Consider the following 24819-nt stretch of genomic DNA (forward strand, 5'->3'; position numbering starts at 1 on the left):
TGCTCATTCCCATCAGTAATTAAACGTGCCCAACTCCCTCATTACTCAAAATAACTAAAAATTGTTCATTCATGCCACATCTTTTATTTCCTGCCTTATCTCTGTAACCTTTTTTATAATCAAGCTTGCTGACCTAATGTCTATACTTGCTCTTTCCTTTTTCTCATCACCACAACCTATTTCTACCACTTGATTGAGTCTATTTCTGTTTTCTTTAACTTAGAAAATGCTTCCTACTTCTTCGCATACTCTCTTCCTTTATATTCATGTTTTTTGAATTCTAGTTTTCTAACTAGAAAATTGGGCTGCTCTTTACTTCACCTGGCTGGTCTTCCTCCTGCTCCTTAAATATTCCTGTTCCTTATGGCTGTATTCTGTTTTGGTTTGTGTGTGTGTGTGTGTGTGTGTGTGTTGAGGGGGAGGTTGTTTTATTTCATTTTGTTTTTGACAGTTTCACTCCGTCGCCCAGGCTGGAATGAGGTGGTGCAATCTCGGCTTACTGCAACCTCTGCCTCCCAGGTTCAAGCAATTCTCCTGCCTCGGCCTCCCAAGTACCTGGAATTACAAGCGTGATCGTGCCTAGCTAATTTTTGTATTTTTAGTAGAGACGGGGCTTCACCATCTTGGCCAGAGTGGTCTTGAACTCCTGATCTCAGGTGATCCACCCGCCCTGGTCTCCCAAAGTGCCAGGATTACAGATGTGAGCCACTGTGCCTGACCTGTTTTTGTGTTTTGTTTTGTTTTGTTTTGTTTTGTTTTGTTTGAGATGGGGTCTTGCTCTGTCGTCCAGGCTGGAGTGCAGTGGTGTGATCTTGGCTCACTGCAACCTCTGCCTCCCAGCTTCAAACAATTCTTGTGCCTCAGCCTCCCAAGTAACTGGAGTTACAAGTGTGTACCACCATGCCCAGCTAATGTTTTTGTATTTTTAGTAGATACAGGGTTTTGCCATGTTGACCATGCTGGCCTGGTCAAGAGATGGATAACTCTAGTGATCCATCTGCCTCAGCCTCCCGCAATCTTTCTTTTTCCTTCCCTTTTCTTTCTCCACACATCCCTGACTAATTTCATCCACTTTTATGGCTACTCAGTTTCCTTTACCCCAGTCTGCATCTCTCTCGGGAAGCACAGCCAGAAACAGATAGGGATTTTTCACTGAAGTCTCACAGGCACACCCAACCTAAAAGATCCAGTGTACATTCGCTCTTCTCAAACTTGCCTCCCAGTGTGCCCAGCTGCAGGAAGAACAACAACAACAACAACAACAACAACAACAACCCAACATTCTTCACTAGTTGCTCACACTAGAAGCTCGCTTGACTCTTCTTTTGCTCAATAGCCAATCAACCACCAAATCTCTTTAACTGTCCTGAAGATCCCTATTCTCACTGCCTTCTCCAGCTGCTTTGATAATATCCTAGACCAAGCCACTCTCTTCTCTCATCTAAATGACTGTAGCATCCTCCTCTCAGGTCTTTTTTCTTCCAGTCTTACTTTCCTCCAATTCATTGTTTACAGCATAGCCAGAGAGATAATTTAATAACACAAATCTCATTATCACCCTGCCTTCTAGACCTTTCAGCACCATCTCATTGTCCTAACTGAGCTGGGTAAGACCTGCACACCTGGGCACTTGCTTTCCTCTGCAGCATCTTTAAACACCTGTGCTTCCCCTGCCGTCCACTCCTGCCATGGGTGACCTCTTTCAGTCCTTCCACAGAGCCACCTGTCCATTCAGGGCCTTTCCGCAGGCTGCTCCCGGGGGCTTAACGACTGCCTCCCTGTTGGCCAACCGCTAAATTCTTCTCAACCTAAATCCTGCTCATTCTTTAGGTCTTAGTATACATTCCTCTAAAGTGCCTTTCTAAGCCCTAGATCAGGCAAGCCCTATTTCTGTGTGCTGTCAGAGTACTTTCTACTTGCCCTAGCAAACCAATTTAAATTATTTATCTGCATTCCTTGTTGTCCTGTAAGGTCTGGAAACAAGAACCACATTTGTCATCTTGTATGAATGAGTGAATGAGAGAACAAAAAACTGTTGTTCTGGTGTGTATTGTTGCTATTGTTCATTTGTTCATTTCTTCCTTCATCAGTTCATACAGCGAATGTTGACTTGGACACATGCTTTATGCTGGCTGCTATGCTAAACATGAGAATACAACCCAGAATAAGACAGATATGGGCCTTGCTCCTTTAGAGCTTAGGGTGGAGGAGACAGACAAAGAAATACATGATTGGTAGGATGCTCATAAGTTCCATAAAGATAATAGAAGCATTTAGAATGGCCAAGGAAGGCCAATTTGAGGAGGTAAATTTTAACTACAACTTTGAATAATGAGAGGAAGCCAGTCATACAAGGATTAGAAGGAAGATGACTCCAGGCACATGAAATGGTTGCTGTGGCATTAAAGCAGCTGTGATAGGAGAAAAAAGGGAAGGCCAGCATGGTTACTGAAGTGAGATAGGAAAGGAGTGGTGTGAGGTCATGGAAGACTTTGTACTCCAAGAACAAAAGTTTGGATTTTACTCTAAGTTGGGCTTATTTCTAGTTCAAGATATATGCTGTACTTGCACTCTAATCAATATGAACCAGGAAAACAGCCACTTGAGTTTCAAAGGGACGTAGGTAGACTTGAGCCAGACATCCTTGATCTGGTAGAAAATCATGTAACACTATTGTAATCAGTGGCAAGAATATGATTACACGATAGGGTATATTTTCTTAAAGTTGCTAAGGAATGTTTTATATGTCACATACCATAAACTTATATGCAAGTACAGTACTGACCATGATGATTGCTACCTGTTACCACTGCCCAAATACTACAGACATTTTTTAACTACATTACATAACTATGGGTGCAGAATTTTATTACTTACTAAGGAGTATCATCAGAGAAGGTTTAATCTTGATATACAGTATAAGATCCCCAACATATGATGCTGTGCAGATTGTTGACAAGCTGTGTTTTTAATCATCTTCCATTTGACTGCACTTCTGTGAAAAATGAATCAATAATGCAGAAATCACAGGTTGTTGGGAAGCTCAGATAAGACAATGCATGTGAATGCACTTAAAATTATAAATGTTCTTATAAGGTATACAATATTATTACTGTTGTTGCAATCAACTCTTTTTTTTTAACCAAATACTGATAGTGGTATAAGATTGGATACTGCAAAGACCAGGTATCTTGACCCAGGTGAGAAAATATCCAAGGCCTAAATAACTCTTTTCTCACTAAAGTGTATATTACTTTTCCTTAGAAACTTGCGTAGGCATGGGTTGTTATTGTACATTAATTCATCTTTTCAGCAGATACACATTGAACACCCACACTCAGACAGTTCTTCAGTGGCTCTGGGATAAGGCACCAAATAAGATGGACGCAGTCCTTGACTTTGTGGAACATAAAATTTAGGGGATGATGAGCAGTGAACATATTAGACATAAAACCATAATCACATCTGCTTTTTAAACATGTAACTACTTTTTAAAGATGCAGTTTATTAAAATACAGGTATATCTCATTTTACTGTGATTTGCTTTACTGTGCTTTGCAGATACTGCTTTATTTTTGTAAGATTTGTGGCAACCCCATCTATGCTGGGCATTGACATCATCATTCAAACAACATGAACTTGCTTTGTGTCTTTGCATCACATTTTGGTAATTCTTGGAATATTTAAATTTTTTATTATTGTATCTATCATAGTGGTCTGTGATCAGTAATCTTTTTTATTTTTTGAGAAAGACTCTCACTCTGTCACCCAGGCTGGAGTGCAGTGGTGTGATGTCAGCTCAGAGCAGACTAGACCTCCCAGATTCAAGCGATTCTCCTGCCTCAGCCTCCCCTGTAACTGGGATTATGGGTACACATCACTATGCCTGGCTGATATTTTTGTATTTTTGGTAGAGATGGAGTTTCACCCCATTGGCCAGGCTGGTCTTGAACTCCTGACCTCAAGTGATCCACCTACCTCAGCCTCCCAAAGTGCTGGGATTACAGGCGTGAGCCATCACGGCCGGCCTGTGATCAGCCATCTTTGATGTCACTCTTGTAGTAGGTTAAGGTACATCATTACCAACAATATCTTTTGACTTTTTTTATTATAGCCACTGTAATAGGTGTGAGGTGATAGCTCATTGTGGTTTTGATTTCTCTAATGATTAGTGATTTTGAGCATCTTTTCATATACTAGTTAGCCATTTGTATGTTTTCTTTGGGAAAATGTCTATTCTGGTCCTTTGCCCATTGCTAATCAGGCTATTTGTTGCCATTGAGTTGTATGAGTTCCTTATGTATTTTAGATATTAACTCCTTATCAGATATATTGTTTGTAAATATTTTCTTCCATTCTATAGGCTACCTTTTCATTTTGTTGATTTTTTCTGTTGATGTACAGAAACTTTTTAGTTTGATATAGTTCACTTGTTTTTTATTTTTTTATTTTGTTGCTATACTTTTGGTGTCAAGTCCAAAAAATCATTGTCAAGACCAAAGTCATGAAGCTTTTCCCACATTTTTAAAGGAGTTTTACAGTTTCAGGTCTTATCTTTAAGTCTTAGATCCATTTTGAGTTGTTTCTTTGTGTGTGTGTATAGTGTAAGGGTCCAATTTCATTCTTTTGCATGTGATGTCCCGTTTTTTTCCAACACCATTTATGTAAGAACCTTCTTTCTTCACTGTTTTTCGTTCCTATGCTGACAATTAGTTGAAAAATTTATTTTTAACTCTCTATTTTGTTCCATTGGTCTTTGTGCCTTTTTGTATGCCAGTACCACACTGTTTTGATTGCTATAGCTTTGTAATATAATTTGAAATCAGAAGATGTGCTGCCTCCAGCTTTGTTTTTCTTGCTTAAGATTGCTTTGGCTATTCGGGGTCCTTGGTGATTCCATATAAAATTTAAGATTGTTTTTTCTACAACTGCAAAAAAAAAAATGCCATTGAAATCTTGATGCAGTTGCATTAAGTCTACAGAGAATTCTGGACAGTACAGAGATTTTAACAAACATAAATTCCTCTAATCCAAGGGCATGGGATCATTCCATTTATTTTTGTTTTTAATTTTTTTCCATTGAGTTTTGTAGTTTTCAGTGTACAGATCTTTGACCTCCTTGGTGGTCAGTAGGAAGTAGTATAGCCATTATGGAAAACATTGTGAACATTCCTCAAAATATTAAAAGTAGAACTACCATATGATCCAAAAATCTCAGTTCTGGGTATATAGGTAAAGGAAATAAAATCACTATCTTGACAAGATATGTGCACTCCCATGTTCATTGCAGCTTTATTCACAATCACCAAGATGTGGGAAAAAACCCAAGTATTCATTGATAGATGGATAAAGAAAATGTGTAGACACTCATGCAAACACCCATGCACACACACACCGAGGAATATGATTTAACCTTTACAAAGAAGGAATCCTACCATTTGTGACAACCTGGATGAATCTGAAGGGCATTATTCTATGTAAAATAAGCTAAACACAGACAGACAAATACCGCATGATCTCACTTATAAGTGGATTTTTAAAGAAAGTCTAACACATAGTAACAGTAGAATGGTGGTTACCAGAGGATGGGAGGGAGGAAAACAGAAGATGTTGGTCAAAGTGTACAAACTTGCAGTTATAGCATGAATAAGTTTTAGAGACCTAATGTAACATATGGCAACTATAGTTAATAATAATGTAGTGTTCGCTTGAAATTTGCTAAGAGAGTAAATACCAAGTATTCTCACTTAAAAGATATGTGAACTGAAGGATATGTCTATTAGCTTCCTTGGAGTAATAGTTTCACAATATATACATATATCAAAATATCACATTGTATATCTTAAATTTATACAATTTTTATTTTTCAATCATACCTCAATAAAGCCGGAGGGTGGGGGAAATAGGGCAAATGCTTATAAAGCTGTCGTGTATCCTGAGTGTCTAGGGGACATATAATAATATTTTTATTTCTTTAAGCCAGCTTTCCTTTGTGTTTGACTTTAAGTCTGTCCTGAATGCTTCTTGCACAGCTACAGTTTCTCAGACCTGAAGGGATGGGTAGGTCTTGTGGAGGCTGGAGAGGGTCTATGTGATGAATCTGAAGTCAGACTGTTGGAATTTGAATTTCCCCTCCCTGGATTGGCAAATGTGGTTAATAGGCCTTTGACTCAGTTTTCTCCTCTGCAAAGTTCGGATAACAGATTGTCTTAACATTAAGTACAAGGAGATCAGCAACGTGCTTAGTCAGTGCCTGGAACCTTCTGTGTTCTCGTTTCATGGAAATTGCGCATGTTACGGTTGTCTCTTCCTGCCTTTCTTCTCCCTTCTTATTCCAGCTGTATGACTTTCTCCAGCCTCCAGCTGCACGGCAATCTCAGGGAAGTGTGCAGGCTTTTGCATTTTCCAGGGCGTGATAGTAGTGCAATAGTGAACCTGTATTTGACAGTAGGCTACAAAGGATTGAGTCTCTGGTGATCTGTCATATTCGCTTACCGCCAGCTTTCTCAGGTGCTAGCAGTTTGTCATTGACTGTCCTTTTGCAAAGCTGAAGAGAAAAGGGGATGGTATTGTTTCACAGTATGATACCTGGAATAAGGCAGAAATACTGTTTTTATAAATAAGGCTTGATTAAGGCAGAAATCTTTTTGTGTAAATAACCATACTAACAAAATGACCACCTAAGACAGAATCTTTCAAACCTCTCTGACCACAATTCACCATAAGAAATATTTTCTATCAGATCCAAGTTCACATGTTTATGTAGATAGTCAAAACAGAAATAAAACAGCATGAAACAATACATTCTCTTACTACCTGTAATGCTGTATTTTCTATTCCAGTCACTTCAATGAATTGTCATTCATGGCATTCCATTTTATTCCTTTCCATTCTATGAAAAAAGACCAGCAGTTTGAAAAATACTTATCTACGAGTTTGACAGACCTAAACAAGAGTAGGGATGTGAATAAGAGTAGAGGAGGACATTCTTCAGCTCTACATTTTAAATATTTTTTCGGTAATCATCACTATCTTGTATTTTTAAAAACCAGAGCAAACACAAATTGTTAGGTGAATGCTTCTCTAAAGAAAAATATAATTTGTCATTTAGCTCTTACTATGCTTTTTTAGTCTAACTTGGCCTTTTAAGATTTGTAGTCATTTCCGTTTCAACAATATTATGGACCAGATTATCATTAGGGTAGAGGGTCAGTTCAGTGCAGCCAGGAAACCCTGTGTCTGCCCCAGCTTTGTCATTACTCACAGGTTCTCTTGGCCTTCATCTGTGTGAGGGGATAATAATATTGTCATTCCTATACCAAGGTTCTTTGAGGACCAGCTGGGGTAACACATTTGAAGTTGTTTTGTGGCCAGGCGTGGTGGCAGAGTTTTGAGACGAGCCTGGCCAAAATGGTGAAATCCTGTCCCTACCAAAAATATAAAAATTAGCTGGGTGTGGTGGCGGGCACCTGCAATCCCAACTACTAGGGAAGCTGAGGCAGAATTGCTTGAACCCAGGACGCAGAGGTTGCAGTGAGCTGAGATCGCGCCACTGCACTCCAGGTGACAGAGTGAGACTCCATCTCAAAAAAGAAAAAAAGGAAGAAATTGTTTTGCAAACTAAATCAGTCTTTACAAATATGAAGAATTTGGGGCTCTTAAATTTTATATTTGTAACCCTCCCCTCCTTTTTAAAAAATGATTCCTTCTAGATTTCTCAGCTGAATACACTGATTACACTTTTGCTGGGAGAACTTCCACCTGGAGACAGACAGAAGATCATGACAGTTTGTACCATAGATGTCCATGCCAGAGATGTGGTGGCAAAACTTATTTCTCAGAAGGCAAGTTGTTTGTAGAAATTTTATGTATTCATTATTGTTTCCTGAAAGTGATGTTTATTGCCAGAGTAGTTCCAAGAAAGTCATTGTTTTTTGCAAGTTTGTATGTTTTAATTAGTCCTGAAAGATTATGATTAACTTGGGTACATTTGATTTTGGTTAGCCAATATATTATCCTGATGAGACTTATTCCAAGTGATATCCTAAAAGGTTTTGCCAAGTTAGGAACATCAGATCATCAAAAAAATTTTATCACAACGGAAGAACCATGAGAAATCACTGTGTTCATCTCTCTGTGTGTGACCATCTTGGTCATTGGCCTGTGAGCCTCACCTCTGTGATTTACACAGCCAATAGCAGTAAGATTATGTGTATGTAATTTAAACCATGTCTGTGTGCCTTTGATACATTTCCCCTTGAAGAAAGAGGTGTTGGTCATAATTCTAGGTTGTCACTTGGGTAATCCTTTGTCTCTTCCTTGAACAACTAAATTATTGTCTTGTAAGAAGTTATTTTCTAATTCTTTTAGTATACTAATAACGTTTCTTTTACATATCTTTAAAATGTCTGTGTGTCTTTAAGGGTTGGCAGTGTTTAACATGAAAGGAGAATTTTGTCATCCTTCTTTCCAAAATATATTCCTATTTACAAAAGTCAGGAATATGCCTGTCTACTGGGTTACACTTGTTTGGTAGTACTAAAACAAGGCAATTCCTTTCACAATTCGAATGCCTGTATGTATTGTGAAATGTTTCTGTGGTGTTTCTGTTTCTTTTTCCCAATTTATTAAAAGCAAAGTGAATTTAAATTATTTGTATAAAGTGCAAGAAAATGCTTCTTCATGTAAACCATAAACATACATTAATATTCCTTGATCCAGCTTCAGGACCACTAGTGAGTGATATTCTTTAATTGCTAGTACAAAACTTTTCCTTGCAAAACATCACTTACCATATGTTCTCATTTTAATAATGAACTGTTGATAACTACTCCTATAATATGGTCTTGTATCTTCTTATATATTTTATTCTGTTTTATAAGTCTGATAATTTGTAGTAGGATAAATTCTGATTTAAAATATGTCCTTTATTTTGTACTAAAAATACTTTTGTCTAATTCCCAACCATCTTATATACATGAATATGCAATGCTGAAACCTATGTAGTCATCAGACAAATTAGTATACAGTAATTTTGGTAAGTTCAGCTGATTCTCAAGAAATCCAAGGGTCACATTTATCTTGAAAGAGACAGGGATTTTTAACTGGAAGATGAATAGTTAGGATTGAGTAGATGGGAAAGAATAGCAATGAAAAATACTGTTATTTGATGTGATTAAAAATGAAGCAGAAAATCTCTGTACTAAAAGCAGATTGGTTTTAGACTGAACTTGGTTGAAAGTGTAGTTTATTTATGCCTCTGCAATGCAGAAATTATGGATTATGTGTCATTTAAATATGGATAGTGTATTTTTCCATCTGACTTTGGTGATGAGTATAAAGTTACAAAATTTATCTATTCCCCTGGGGTGATTCATAAAAGGGGGAAAAAGCATTGCTTGAAGAAATTCATATTGTTTTATGTAAAAGTCAATTTAAAATGAAGACTTATTACATGCATTTTTCTTATTAAGTATTTAACCATGTATGTGCAATTATAATTTGCAATAACATGCAAGAGATTTCCTGTTTGTGAGAATTTTAGAAATAAAATGTGAAGCCGTAGAGTTGATTAGATTAATACTTTGTGGCCCCCAAACTACCAGTGTCCTGCGTGTGATGATTATGCAATGCTTTTAGGTTGTCAGTCCCCAAACTTTTACATGGCTGTCTCAACTTCGTCACCGATGGGAGGATACCCAGAAACACTGCTTTGTTAATATTTGTGATGCTCAATTCCAGTACTTCTATGAATACTTAGGCAACAGTCCTCGACTGGTGATCACTCCTCTGACTGACAGGTAACAATTCTAAGTTTCCATCCAGATGGGAAAAACCAACCCAAAAGAGTCCCCTAGCTTGAGGAGAGATGTGTGAGAATAAAAAGGAAGGAATGAGAGGAAAACATGAACAGACAACTATGCAAAAGTGGTATGTAAATTAATAAATAATGTAAGGTAGTGAATGTTGACTTTAGGAAAAGGTGAAGAGAACTGAATTAGAGAAACAGAATTACAGAAGCTGCACAATGCACAAATGATGAAATCATGAGTGGATTAATATGGCTCAAGGAAGCATTTTTGATTCTGCCCAGTTATCTACAACTAACATTCTGGTCTCAGGATCTATCACCACCTCCCTCCACCCCCACAGGATTCCTTTATTGAAAGGGTAAAAATAACTAGGAATTACCTGTGTTCAAATTCATATTTGAGGAATTGCATACAGTGAAAGGAAGGGAAGGGGAAGAACAAAGCGTTCATTAAATGATTCAACAAGTACTTCTGAAGTACTCTGCTAAGTACTATTCCAGTGTTGAACGGACAGAGTTCCTGCCGTCACAGAGATTACTTTCTAGTAAGTGGGGATAAAGAGAAACAATAAACAAATAAATTAACTAATATAATTATTTTAGGCTGTAATATATGCTATGACAAAAATTTTAAAAAGGTCAATGTGTTTAAAATTATCTTGAAGGGAGAGCCTACTATTGTGGAGAGCTTGAGCTGGAACCTAAAAAATGAGGAACCAGTTAGGCAGGGATCCTGGGTCAGAAAGTTACAGGCAACAGCAAGGACAAAGTTTCCAAGGCGGGGAGACACGTGGCCAGTTCTAGGGATAGAAAGAAAGCCAGTGTGGCTCAAGTACTGCAAGGGGGCAAGAGGTTACTATTATTAATAGTTCATTTCCACTTGACTCCAAGTAAATACATACTTAGTCAGAATATTGCAGAGATAAGAATATGTCACATTGAGAGGAATTTCTTTGTTAGTATTCCAATCTCTGCTGACCTGTTTGATGGGAGACAGCACATTTAATCTTTGGCATTCATGAAGCAGAAATCACACCTCAAGGTCATAGCAGCAGGCCCAATTATCCACTATCACCGAAGTGTAGACAGTTTCAAATGTAAGTCTATAAAGCTGGTTTGCTATGGTAGTCCTGAGAGGCTGGTAGGATTCTCACACTACGTTTGTGATTGTTCTTGCACATATTAATCTCATAATTGCAACATTTGTGTATTGTATAGTTTCTATAATTGTATCTAATTCAGTTCTAACTTGTCTCTGATTAAAAGTCAGCATTCACTGTCCTCATTAGTTAATTTATGCACCGCTTTCAGTGAGAGGGATTAAAATTGGAGCTTGACAATGTCACTTGAGAATAGTCAAAACTGCAAATGTGAAGAGTCTACTGTATGCATCCCATTGTCAATAGAGAAGGAGGAAAGGGAGGCCCAGGGTATAGGAGAAAAAGGGAAGAGGCATTTTAAAGTTTATCATTATGTGAGGCCTGATAGTTTATTAACTTCAAAATTAGAAAAATCACTATGTGGGTTTTTTGGGAGCTAAAAGGAAGATGAATGTTCCTTTTAATAGTGTGAATTGCTTTGGACAAAATGATTTCATTTCCATTTCATTCTTTGAATTATTTCCTAGTTGTTTACATTGACAAAATGATGCCCTTCAAATTCTTCCATTATATTTCATTTGATGCTGACTATCCCTTTGTGAGGTAGGCAGGGGAGACAGTGTCTCCTTCTTCCATATGTGGGCAGGTTCAGAGACTTAAGTCAACTATGTATTGGCTAGGAGGATGCCAGTTAAGCTGCTGTTAGATATTCCAAACAAAACACAATGGCTGAAATAACACAGAAACGGGTGTCTCACAATCCAGAGGTGAGTGGGACAGGAGTACAGATTGGCAGGTGGTTAACATGCTAAACATGGTTTCCACATGTTTTAGCCAGTGAAAAGGGAAAAAAGAGAGTCCAGGTCAAGTATCTCCAAGGATGTGTTCTAAGAATGGCACTAATAATTTCTGCACATATACCATTGGTTGGAGTTTGGTCACTTGGCAACTCCTGACTGGAAGGAAGGCAGGAAATGTAGCCTCTAAACACTGGCTGCCATATGCCTACCCAAAACTTGGAACCACTGGAGAAAATTACAAGGCGAAAATCTCTACTACAAAAAGTACTCTGATTCCTAGTCTGGGAGCCTTTTCACTCATTCATTGTAAGATACACCAAAACATGCAAATGGATATAAAATGCAGAAACGCTTTCTGTTTTCATAATTAATCGCTTCTATTTGCATAGTACTTTCAATTTTTTAAGGCATTTACCTTTGGCCTTCTGAATATTTTCCTACAATTAACCTCATTTAATGGAGGAGAAAACTGAGGTGTGTTGATGTCAAAAGACTTACTTAATATTAGCATCTGATGATTGGCAAAGGAGACATTAGTCTCTCATCTCCTGACCTCCATGTGTGTATCATTTCACTAGACCTGCTGTCTGTACTAAGAGAAAAACAATTTATGCATCGGAGGAAACCCCAGATAAAGAATACAGCCATTTGATGTCCTTGCTATGTGTTTTGTCTTCTTTTATTAGATATTCTTGTTTCATGATTTTCTAAGAACCTCTGAGTCTTTGCTGCAAAAATAAGTATTATGGTAATCTAAGTGCATGTAGCAACACATTCCAAAGGAATTTCTAAAGTATATCTAAATACAATAAATTGCCCTTTTATATTTGCTTTGTATATTGAAATAGGGATATATTATTTGTATGCTATGTATTTATAGACATTACACATTTCTTAATGTATTAAGTAGCAGTTTAACTCAGCCAATGTCTAATTCATTCATCATCTAAGACTTCTCTTCTACTTTTCCTTGATAAACAATAGTTTGAGATGTTGTCTGCCGTATTAATAATATCTTTACTTAGAAATATCAGAAATTTAATAGCGGTACAAATCCAGTGTTACTGGTATTCAAATACACAGCTCTTAGGAAATGAGATCAATAAACAAAGAAATACATTCTTTTCTAGTATTTTTAGACAGCTAGCCTAAAAATAAATGTGATAGAAAATATTCTGATTCTTTATCGCCATGAACAAATGAGAAGTATATCAGTATTTGATGCTACTGTCACATTCTAGAGCTTCTTAAGCTTTTTTTGTAATGTATTGCCTCTGATATTTTATGAAAATCTCATATTAGACTCTGATATTTGTGTTTTCTGTTGCTTAAAGGTGTTATATTACTTTAACTCAATCACTTCATCTAACCATGAGTGGGGCTCCTGCTGGCCCAGCGGGTACCGGCAAAACAGAGACCACCAAAGACCTAGGACGTGCCCTTGGCATGATGGTTTATGTATTCAACTGTTCAGAGCAAATGGACTACAAAGTAAGTTAGTAATAAAATAATGTATAAAACAGTATTCTATAACGTTATTCCTGATTGGGAATTATTCAGCATAACAGCGTAAAAACCCCTTCTGTTAAATTCTGAGTGCCTCACTTTATCATTTAGTCCATAGGAAATATCTATAAGGGATTGGTGCAGACAGGAGCTTGGGGCTGCTTTGATGAGTTCAACCGAATCTCTGTGGAAGTTCTGTCAGTGGTGGCAGTGCAGGTGAAAATGATTCATGATGCCATCAGAAACAGGAAAAAGAGGTGAGTGCCATGTGGGTTGTCTCTTGTTACAAATAGAAAAGCATGGAGTAATGAAGGTAACTTCCCCTTCACTGTCTATTGCTACCTCTCCCTGTCTCATGAAATAGATAAAGGAAGAGTCTGGTCGATTTGGGGGAATTATTTTGAATGGTCTCCCATTTTTATTAGTGGTTTCTAAGTGTTGAGTACAACCCATGTGTATTACATTACTTTAATCACTTAAAAAACAAACAACTTCTAGGATTGCCCAAACACAGTGACTCACGCTTGTAATCCCAGCACTTTGGGAGTTTGAGGTGAGAGGCTTGTTTGAGCCCAGAAGTTCAACACCAGTCTAGGCAATATAGCGAGACCTGGTGTCTACAAGATAAATAAATTTTAAAACTTAGCCAGACATGGTAGCATGTGCCTGTAGTCCCAGTTATTTCTGAGGCTGAGGCAAGAGGACTGCTTGAGCCCAGGAGGTCAAGGCTGCAGTGAGCTGTGTTTGTGCCACCGAGCTCCAGGCTGGGAGACGGAGCAAGACCCTTTCTCCAAAAATCCAAAAGACTTCTAAGATGCTCATTCCATTGATCAATTCTCAGTCCTCATCTTTCTTGACCTCTGGCAGCATCTGATGCAGTTGGTCATTCTCCACTGCGTGATATACTTTCTTCATGTGGGTTGAGGACCACACCTCTCCTACATCTCTCTCCCCTCACAGCTGCTTCATTGCTGGTTTCTTCTCATCTATAAAATGGGGGAAAGAAGAGTACCTGCATTATAGACTACTGTGATGATTAAATGCAAGGTACCTGGACAAATGCCTACCACATAGTAAGCACCATATCTGTGTTTGCTATTGTGTTTTATTGTTGTTATTTCCTGGCCAATTCATGTTAGACATCACAGGCCCTTCTTTGGGTTTATTTTCTTTATATTTTCTCCCCTTGTTGATTTCAACTAGTCACAGGGCTTTAAAAAACTCTGTCAATGCTGCTGAGTACCAGATGCTCAGGCCTCCTTTCTCATCATCTCTGGACTGACCTAAACAACTGCCTGGAGCATCACAAGACTCTACTGGAGGTCTCCCAGGCTTCTCATATTTAATATATCGAAAATCAAAATCTTAGTCCTTCCACCAACTCCTCCTTTGCTAGTTGTCTCATCCCAATAGATTGTACCTTCATGTTCTTCCAGTAACTTGGGCCAAGACCTTTCAAATTATATTTGAAATCTAAACGCTTCTAAACACGATACCACACCCCAAAAAGCAAAACACAACTGGCACTTACCCTTGATGGCTTAATTTGAGAAATAAATTAATATAGTATGCAGCACAGTTCTGGTTCTCTTTGTAACATTTTTATCAACAGGGCAATCTTACTTATCTGGCCTACCTGTGCCCCCTTAGGTTTTAGAATATTTTTCTCAGCTAGCTATCTTGTCCATAGGAACATTTTCAATCTCCCAAGGATTATCTAGCTTCTTGGACTGTGTACCTGTTGTAGAAGTTTCCAGGTTATCAGTAGATACATTTGGATATTTCTGCCTTCTAGAAAATATCTCACTCAGCCCTTCTGCCACATGGACCTTGGGCCCCAGTTTTATGTGTTCGGGTGTCTGTTTCCTGACCTGCCCCATCCCTAAGGCCGTGATAGAGAAGCTCAGTTCTTTCTTCTTAGATCTCCAGCTATATTTTATCTAGCTTTTAGTCAAAATATTTTTATTTGCTGTAACCCAGATGTCATTTGAGGCCATCCTTTCTTATGGAGATTTATGTAACTGATCCATGTACTGATTTCCGAAAATTGCCAAGAATACTCCTTGGTAGTCTCCTCTTGTCTGAATGTCTGTGGGTCTTCTCTCTTCATCTTATTTTAGTCCGTATGCAGACAGCTCTGCTCCTTCTTATTTCATGAGCTTATTAAATTCTCTTTACACATGAAGATTTAAGAGATGGGACCATGCCTCGTTTACAAAGCCTTCTAGTGCCTTGCCAGCTCTACCCTCTGGAGGTTCACACCTTTGACCGTGGCTGTCTCTCCTGTGTACAGTGGGAGAGGAGGCAGTTATCTTGTGCTAAGAGCCACCTCTCTGTGTGTGAGCAGCCCTGTCAGCCTGTCTACCTTCCCTAGCCTGACATTCTGGGAAATGAAGTTTTCTCCATTTTAATCTTGACTATACAAAATCCACCTGCTCCTAATTACCTAGTATCTAAGACACTCTTAGTCCTAAAAACTGTGGTTTCTATCCTCTCTCTTTCATGATGCAGACCCAGCTCCTTAACTGCTTCAGCCCTCCCCTCTCAGCAATGCAAGAGATCAGCCTTATATTTTGTCTCATTTACCCTCATTGGAAAGTTTCCTTCTACCTGTCTCTCAATATGGCTCCCATAGCACATTACCATTCATTGCCCTGGCCAGCAACAACCCACTTGGGTCCTCGCAAATCTTTGTGAAAACCTTTCACCATTTCTCCAATGCAAATCTTTCACTGTTTCTCCAATGCCTTTAAGTGACAGTAATCGCATTAGTCATAGCTAACATCTCTTGAGTATTTTTCATGTTCTAGGCATTGTACTTTTACCCATTTATATTTATAATCCCTTTAAATCCTTGCATAATCCAATAAGGTGGGTAATATGATTATTATTTTTAGTAGATGAGGGAATTGGAACATAGGATAATCAACTTGCCTAAAGTGATATGGCTGGTATCTGAATACTCACAGTCTGGCTCCAGAGCTATTGTACCTCTTAGTGATATTTAATGGATTTTTCTTGGGTCAGTGGAAGGTATGGAGGGAAAGAGGAAGAGAGAGAAGTTGAAGAAATAGACAAAATTTAAGACTGAACAGGATGTCCCTTTCTCCTCTTACTTTGGGCATTCTCTCTGCAGCATCCCATTCAAGGAATTGCAGCCGTGTTGATGTTAAAAATGACATCACCTTCCATTACATGTTAAAATAGTCTTTATTTTTATATTCTAGGATTCTAAGGCTAAAATAAAAAAAGAATACTTCCCATTTTTATAATTCCTCTGGGAAAAGGGAGGGTATTTTTAATAAATATGCTTCAAAACATATTCAAAATATGTATGCTTATGAATTTTAAAGAAAATTACACAGAATAAACAGCTTCCTAATAATTTGCATTTTGCAGTGGTTTGCATTTGTCAATGTGCATTCATATTCAATGAACACATTTAATTTCATCAACATTCTTTTTATGGTAGATTTGTATTTCTTGGGGAAGCTATCACACTGAAGCCATCAGTTGGAATATTTATTACTATGAACCCGGGTTATGCTGGTCGAACCGAATTACCGGAAAATCTCAAAGCTCTTTTCAGGCAAGTGTTATGCTTTGTGGCTTAGCATCTGGTGCACTCATGCCACCTAATGTTGTTGGTTTGCACTGTTAAGTGATTTGCTTTCGCTTGAAAATTCCTAAGGAAAACCCTGTATTATTTCTTTGGGCTTCTTTTACAGATAGAACTTTCACCACGATAAATTAACCCTTTTGAATTATAAAACCAGGACTCAAAATCAGTATTTAAAAGTTACGTGGTATATTTGCATATTTACTGTTAGCTATTTTGTAATGTGCATTTTTATTATAAACATAATTTTCATAAATTATGAACTATTTGGAAAATATAGAAAAGAATAAAGAAAAAATTACATCACCATCCAGAAATAACGATTGGTATGTTTTTTGCCTCTTTTATAATTTATATTTTGTGGAATTAAGATATTACAGTAGGCACGATTTTTCTTTAGTTCTCTTCGTTTAATATTTTGACATACATATTTTATCATATTATTAAAAAACCTTTAGAAATGCCTCGTTCATAAATGTCTTAACCATTCACTATTGTCTGTCACGTAGGGTTTCTCTTCCTTTTTTTTTTTTTATAATGAAGTAGCAGACTGTAAACTTCTATTCACATGAAAAATTACTCTTATTTCAGAATAGATTTCTAAATGTAGAATTACTTAAGTGAATGATTAAAATCCCTATTGATGACCTGCTTTTCAAAAGTACTCTGCCAATGTATGCGCTTAGCAGGAGTCTATAAGAGAACACGTGTTACTACATCTAGTATCAGTTATGATTCATTTATAATTTAAGTCAACTTCATTCAGGTATCATTTTTTTGGTTCAGTTTTCCAGAAAACTTTGTATTACAATTTTACAGAATTGAAATATGGTTTATGTTTTGTTAGAGAATGAGAGATCAGGTTTAGAGATAAAATTATAAGGTTTATCACCATACCAAGTGATAGTAAAAACATTCAGGTGTAATTTAATACAATCAAGTGTACAGTTGGTGAAAGCATAACCACAATCAAAGTACAGAATATTTTCACACCCCCAGGAATTCTCTTCTGCCTCTTTGAAGTGAGCCTGCCATACCAATGATGTACTTTCTGTGATTATAGATTAAATTTGTCATTCCTAGAGTTCATGTAAATGAAACCAGACAATATGTACTTATTTGCATCTGGCTTCTTTGAGCATTGTGATTTTGAGATTTATCCAAGTTGTTGAGCGTATCAGTAGTTTGCCCCTCTTTCTCACTGATTAGTATTCTATTATACAGACCTACTGCAATTTGTTGATCCATTCACTAGTTGATGGACACTTGGGCTGTTTCCAGTTTGGGGCTATTATGAATAAAGCGGCTATGAACATTCATGTGCAATCTTTATATGAACATATATTTTTATTTGGGACAGATATCTATGGCTGGAATTGCTAGTCTACATGGAAAATGTATGTTTTACTTATAAGAATCTGCCAGTCTGGTTTCCAAAGTGATTTTACAAGTTTACATCCTCACCATCAATGTATGAGAATTTCTTGTCAAAAATTGATATTGTCAGCCTTTTTTATTTTTAGCCAATCTAATAGGTAGGTAGTAGTGTGTCATCATTAGTTTGCATTTCCATGATGGCTAATGATGTTGAGCCTCTTTTACCTACTTGTCTATTGCTATACCATCTTTTGTGAAATGCTGTATTCTGCATACAGTTCCTTTGTTAGATACATACATTGCAAATATTTTTTCTCTCAATTTGTGGCTTGCCTTTTCATTTTCTTGTGCCCATCAAAGATAGAAGTTTTAAATGTGATGAAATACAATTTATCAATTTGTTTTTTTTTTAATATCCTATTCGAGAAAATGTGCTTAGCCCAAGCTTGCAAAAATTTTTAACTATGGTTTATTTTATAAGCTTTGTTATTTTACAGTTTTCATGTGGGTTTTCTCCTTTATTGAATGTGCTGAACTATGTTGATTGATTTTCAAAGGCTAAACAGTCCTTCAGTGTTGCATTCCAGAGATAAGCTCCACTTGGTCAGGAGGTATTTTTAATAGTTACTGCTGGATTCAATATGACACTCTTTGGTTAAGAAATTTTTAAAAATCTATGCCATGAGGGATATTGTTCTACAGTGTCCTTGTAAAATTTTTGTCTGGCTTTGACATCAGAGTAGTGCTGACATCATGAAATAAGTTGGCAAGTGTTTTCTTCTCATCTTCTTAAGAGTTTGTGTAGAATTGCTATTATTTACTCCTGAAGTATTTGATTGAATTAATCAGGCCATTTGGGTCTAGAGATTTTTATTGGAATCTTTTTAATAATGAATTTAGTTTCTTTAATAGATATAGGGTTTTTCTGATTTTTAATTTTTTCTTCATTTGATTTTGATAATTTAAATCTTTTAAGGAACTTATTGGTGTTATCTAGTTGAATCTATTGGCACACATTCGTTCATTGTATTAGTCCGTTCTTACATTGCTGTAAGTAACTACCTGCGAATGGGTAATTTATGAAGAAAAGAAGTTTAATTGACTCAAAGTTCCAGAGGCTGTACAGGAAGCATGGCTAGGAGGCCTCAAGAAACTTACACTGATGGCAGAAGGCTAAGGGGAAGCAAGCATGTCTTACAAGGTGGAGCAGGAGAGAAAGAGAACATGCATGAGGTGGGGAAGTGCCATGCACTTTCAGCCCACATATCTCATGAGAACTTACCATCACGAAAACCACCATTCATGAAGCATGAGGAAAATCTGCTCCCATGATCCAATCACCTTCCACCCTCCCCCAACATTGAACTGCAATTTAACATGAGATTTGGGTGGGGACACAGAACCAAACCATATCATTTTAATATTCCCTTATTATTATTTTTTAATTTTTACTTTTATTATACTTTAAGTTCTGGGACACATGTGCAGAATGTGCAGGTTTGTTACATAGGTATACATGTGCAGTGGTGGTTTGCTGCACCCTTCAACCCATCATCTAGGTTTTAAGCCGCCCATGCATTAGGTATTTGTCCTAATGATCTCCCTTCTCTTGCCCCCCAACCCCTGACAGGCCCCGGTGTGTGATGTTCCCCTCCCTGTGTCCATGTGTTCTCGCTGTTCAACTCCCACTTATGGGTGAGAACTTGTGGTGTTTGGTTTTCTCTTCTTGTGTTAGTTTGCTGAGAATGATGGTTTCTGGCTTCATCCGTGTCCCTGTAAAAGACATGAACTCATTCCTTTTTATGGCTTCTTAGTATTCCGTGGTGTATATGTGCCACATTTTCTTTTTTTTTTTTTTTTTTTTTTTTTTTTTTTGAGGCGGAGTCTCGCTCTGTCGCCCGGACTGGAGTGCAGTGGCCAGATCTCAGCTCACTGCAAGCTCCGCCTCCTGGGTTTCCGCCATTCTCCTGCCTCAGCCTCCCAAGTAGCTGGGACTACAGGCGCCCGCCACCTCGCCCGGCTAGTTTTTGTATTTTTAGTAGAGACGGGGTTTCACCGTATTAGCCAGGATGGTCTGGATCTCCTGACCTCGTGATCCGCCCGTCTCGGCCTCCCAACACATTTTCTTTATCCAGTTTATCACTGATGAACATTTGGGTTGGTTCCAAGTCTTTGCTATTGTAAATAGTACTGCAATAAACATACACATGCATGTGTCTTTATAGTAGAATGATTTATAATCCCTTGGGTATATGCCCAGTAATGGGATTGCTGGGTCAAATGGTATTTCTGGTTCTAGATCCTTGAGGAATTGCCACAGTGCCTTCTGCAATGGTTGAACTATTTTACACTCCCACCAACAGTTTAAAAGCATTTCTATTTCTCCACATTCTGGCCAGCTTCTGTTGTTTCCCAACTTTTTAATGATTGTCACTTTAACTGGCGTGGGATGGTATCTCATTGTGGTTTTGATTTCCATTTGATGACCAGTGAAGATGAACTTTTTTCCATAAGTTTGAACTCCCATTCACAATTGCTACAAAGAGAATAAAATACCTAGGAACACAACTTACAAGGGATGTGAAGGACCTCTTCAAGGAGAACTACAAACCACTGCTCAAAGGAATAAGAACACAAACAAATAGAAAAACATTTCATGCTCATGGATGGGAAGAATCAGTATCTTGAAAATGGCCATACTGCTCAAAGTAATTTATAGATTCGATGCTATTCCCATCAAACTACCATTGACTTTCTTCACAGAATTAGAAAAAACGACTTTAAATTTCACATGGACCCAAAAAAGAGCTTGTATAGCCAAGACAATTCTAAGCAAAAGGAATAAAACTGGAGGCATCACGCTACCTGACTTCAAACTATACTTCAAGGCTACAGTAACCAAAACAGCATGATACTGGTACCACAACAGATATATAGACCAATAGAACAGAACAGAGGTCTCAGAAATAATGCCACACATCTACAACCATCTGATATTTGACAAACCTGACAAAAACAAGCAATGGGGAAAGGATTCCCTATTTAACAAATGGTGCTGGTAAAACTGGCTATTCATATGCAGAAAACAAACTGAACTCCTTCCTTACACAAAAATTAACTCAAGATGGCTTAAAGACTTAAACATAAAACCTATAACCATAAAAGCCCTAGAAAAAAACCTATGCAATACCATTCAGGACATAGGCATGGGCAAAGACTTCATGACTAAAACACCAAAGCAATTGCAACAAAAGCCAAAATTGACAAATGGCATCTAATTAAACTAAAATGCATCTGCACAGCAAAAGAAACTATCATCAGAGTGAACAGGCAACCTACAGAATGAGAGAAAATTTTTGCAATCTATCCATCTGACAAAGGTCTAATATCCAGAATCTACAAGGAACTTAAATTTTACGAGGAAAAAAATCCCATCAAAAAGTGAATGAAGGATATGAACAGATACTTCTCAAAGGGAGACATTCATGCAGCCAGTATTCCCTTATTATCTGTAGTGATGTCTTGAATTCCATGCCTGATATATGGGTAACTTGTATCTTCTCTCCCTTCCTTTTTCCTCCGTGATGAACTAGAGGATTATCAGTTTTATTTTGGGTTTTTATTAGGGTGCTCAATATGTGTGCTCAATACTCTTCAGTGTGCTTTTAAAATAATAATATTCCACTTCACATATAATCTAAGAACCTCTACAATTTTTAGTGTGATCTCTTTCCATTCTTTCAAACTTAAAGTTTGCTTGTCCATCCATCTGGATATTTAACCATATTTTATTTGTATTTTCTTCTAATTTTTATAGTATTACTGTACTTATTAATCTGATGAGAACTTATTTTGGTTGATAATATGAAATGAGTGTTTAAACAATTATTTTCCCTAATAGTTAATCAATTATTCTAACATTGTGTATTGAATGTTTTTCTTTCATCATAATAACCGCTTTCTCTAGCATAATGATTTTATAATGTCTAACTTTCTTGAAAAATTCTAGATAGAGAATAACCATTCTAGAAATAAATGTAATAACTACAGAATAGCTTTGTTTGAAAACTGTATGCCTTTCCAGTATCCTATTTGTGACCCAACTTATCTCACACTTTCTTTCATTTGGGTTGAAATTTGAAATTGTTTTATGAATTTTTTAATAACTTTTGTTTAGTGGGTGATGAAAGTATTACTCATGCATGGAGGCCATATGCTTGTGTCTTTGGAGTATTCTGATTCCACCACTCACCAACCATGAGGCCTACAGCATGTGCTTGAACTTCTGGGAACATCAGACTGCATCTCTGTAAAATGAAGATAAGAGGAGTGGGCACCTCATAGTGTTGTGGGGATTAAGTGAGAGAATGCATAAAAAGATTTTAGCACCCAATATGGTATGAAGTGCTCAGTAAACATTAGTTGCCTATATTAATGTAAATATAAAATACATAGATACGCTAGCTTTTTCTCTCTCCGTTTACTCTTCATCTTCTGGTGTCACACGAAGAGTAATAAATGTGTGAAGAAATACGGGGTTAGTTTAGATAGAAGAGATGTAGAATAACCTAGATCCAAAGATACTCTAAGGTTGGATGTTTGGGATGAAAATCAGGTATGCAAGAAGTAGACTACAATTATATTTACAAAAACAGGTAGGTAGGTATTGGAATGTATACTTTAAGAAGTCTAGGCCAGGCGCGGTGGCTCAAGCCTGTAATCCCAGCACTTTGGGAGGCCGAGACAGGCGGATCACGAGGTCAGGAGATTGAGACCATCCTGGCTAACACAGTGAAACTCCGTCTCTACTAAAAATACAAAAACTAGCCGGGTGAGGTGGCGGGCGCCTGTAGTCCCAGCTACTCGGGAGGCTGAGGCAGGAGAATGGCGTAAACCCGGGAGGCGGAGCTTGCAGTGAGCTGAGATCCGGCCACTGCACTCCAGTCCGGGCGACAGAGCGAGACTCCGCCTAAAAAAAAAAAAAAAAAAAGTCTAAAATAATGACCTTATTTATTTACTCTTCCTTCTTCTTTGCACTTGACTTCAGTTGAGTGGAATGTTTTCAAACATTGCTATGAATAGCAATTATCTTTGGAGAGGGACTTTTTGGAAGTCCCTCTCCAAAAGAAAGGGGATTTGAAGCTGTGTTTTTCTGAAAGTCCCTTTAAAAGTCTATCCAAGTTGGTCCTAGGTTGTGGTGTGCTGGCGATGGCTGGTACAAGCTCTCAGTAGCTGATGGTTAAGTTTTCATGAATGTTCTGAGTTGGTTCTTTAGTTTAATGACAACTAAATTATATCAACTTTTGATTCAATAAGTTGTATTAAAAACAAAGGTGATAAACACTCCAAACTGGTCACTTTATAAGTATTTATTTTACTGATATTTAGGCTCTTGAGGTTATTTCTGTCTGTTGTGTCTATACGGTGGTATACTTCTCAGCTCCACATTTAGTGATGCTGTGTTGGTATCTTGGAATCAGCCATGGTGGAAGGGAAATTTTATTTCCATGGAAATAAGCAAATGCTGTTTTCTAGACAGCCGGTTGTGAAAACATTAACCAGCACACCATTAACCACAGGTAAAGCCTTGGCCCTAGCTCAAAACATCATTATTCCTCTTTCTGCAGTGACAACTTACACCAGAAGTTTACGGAACGTATTCATGGATTGTATTTGAACTCCTACACTGTGCTTCTGCCATTCCAGACTTTCTATCATTTTTTGTGTCCAGTAATGAGTGGACATTTTTTAAGTTGAAGTGAAGGGTCTTATTAGCTGTGATTGACAGACATAATTATGATCTGCTTAGGAATGGTTAAAATGTTGGTATGAAATAATCAGTTGATTTCAGCAATTTGTACTTATCACCTTGTCACATTTTAAAACTAAAATTCATATTTACGTTTTAGACCCTGTGCCATGGTGGCCCCAGACATTGAACTAATCTGTGAAATCATGTTAGTTGCTGAAGGTTTTGTGGATGCGCGTGCATTAGCCCGAAAGTTCATTATGTTGTACACGCTTTGCAAGGAGCTCCTCTCCAATCAGGTGAGGGATCATTTGTTACATTTTCTTGGTTTTTACATGCAATTGAAAAAGCTTTTGAAGTATGGATTTTAGGTAATTTGTCATTCAAATTACATTAGACATTAAAAATTTTTTGTACTTTAAAAAAATATTCAACAGTTTGGGGGAACAGATGTTTTTTGGTTACATGGATAAGTTCTTTAGTGGTGGTTTTTGAGATCTTGGTGCACCCATCACCTGAGGAGTGGACACTGTACACAGTGTGTAGTCTTTTATCCCTCACCCACCTCCCACCTTTCTCCCAAGTCCCTGTAGGCCATTATATCATTCTTATGCCTTTGCATCCTCATAGCTTAGCTCCCACTTATAAGTGAGAACATATGATATTTGGCTTTCCATTCCTGAGTTACTTCACTTAGAATAATGGTCTCCACCTCCATCTAGGTTGCTGCAAATGCCATTATTTCATTCCTTTTTATGACTGAGTAATATTCCATGGTGTGTATATACCACATTTTCTTTATCCACTCATTGGCTGATGGACATTTAGGCTAGTCTGTGTTTTTGCAATTGCAAATT

At 37.5% G+C, this 24819-nt stretch overlaps 1 protein-coding gene across 1 annotated transcript in view; it reads left to right on the forward strand.

Moving 5' to 3' along the window:
• DNAH11 (dynein axonemal heavy chain 11) overlaps positions 1-24819 on the forward strand; it is a 407209-nt gene that overhangs the window by 148891 nt on the left and 233499 nt on the right. The window contains exons 31-36 of the mRNA XM_033192171.1: positions 7713-7844; positions 9640-9800; positions 13046-13202; positions 13329-13474; positions 16690-16806; positions 24123-24261. Of these exons, the coding sequence (XP_033048062.1) occupies positions 7713-7844; positions 9640-9800; positions 13046-13202; positions 13329-13474; positions 16690-16806; positions 24123-24261 (852 nt within the window). The remainder of the gene's footprint in view (positions 1-7712; positions 7845-9639; positions 9801-13045; positions 13203-13328; positions 13475-16689; positions 16807-24122; positions 24262-24819) is intronic.

The sequence above is a fragment of the Trachypithecus francoisi genome, unplaced genomic scaffold (assembly GCF_009764315.1).
Source record: "Trachypithecus francoisi isolate TF-2019V2 unplaced genomic scaffold, Tfra_2.0 Lachesis_group4, whole genome shotgun sequence".
In the NCBI taxonomy this organism is placed as follows: Eukaryota; Metazoa; Chordata; class Mammalia; order Primates; family Cercopithecidae; genus Trachypithecus; species Trachypithecus francoisi.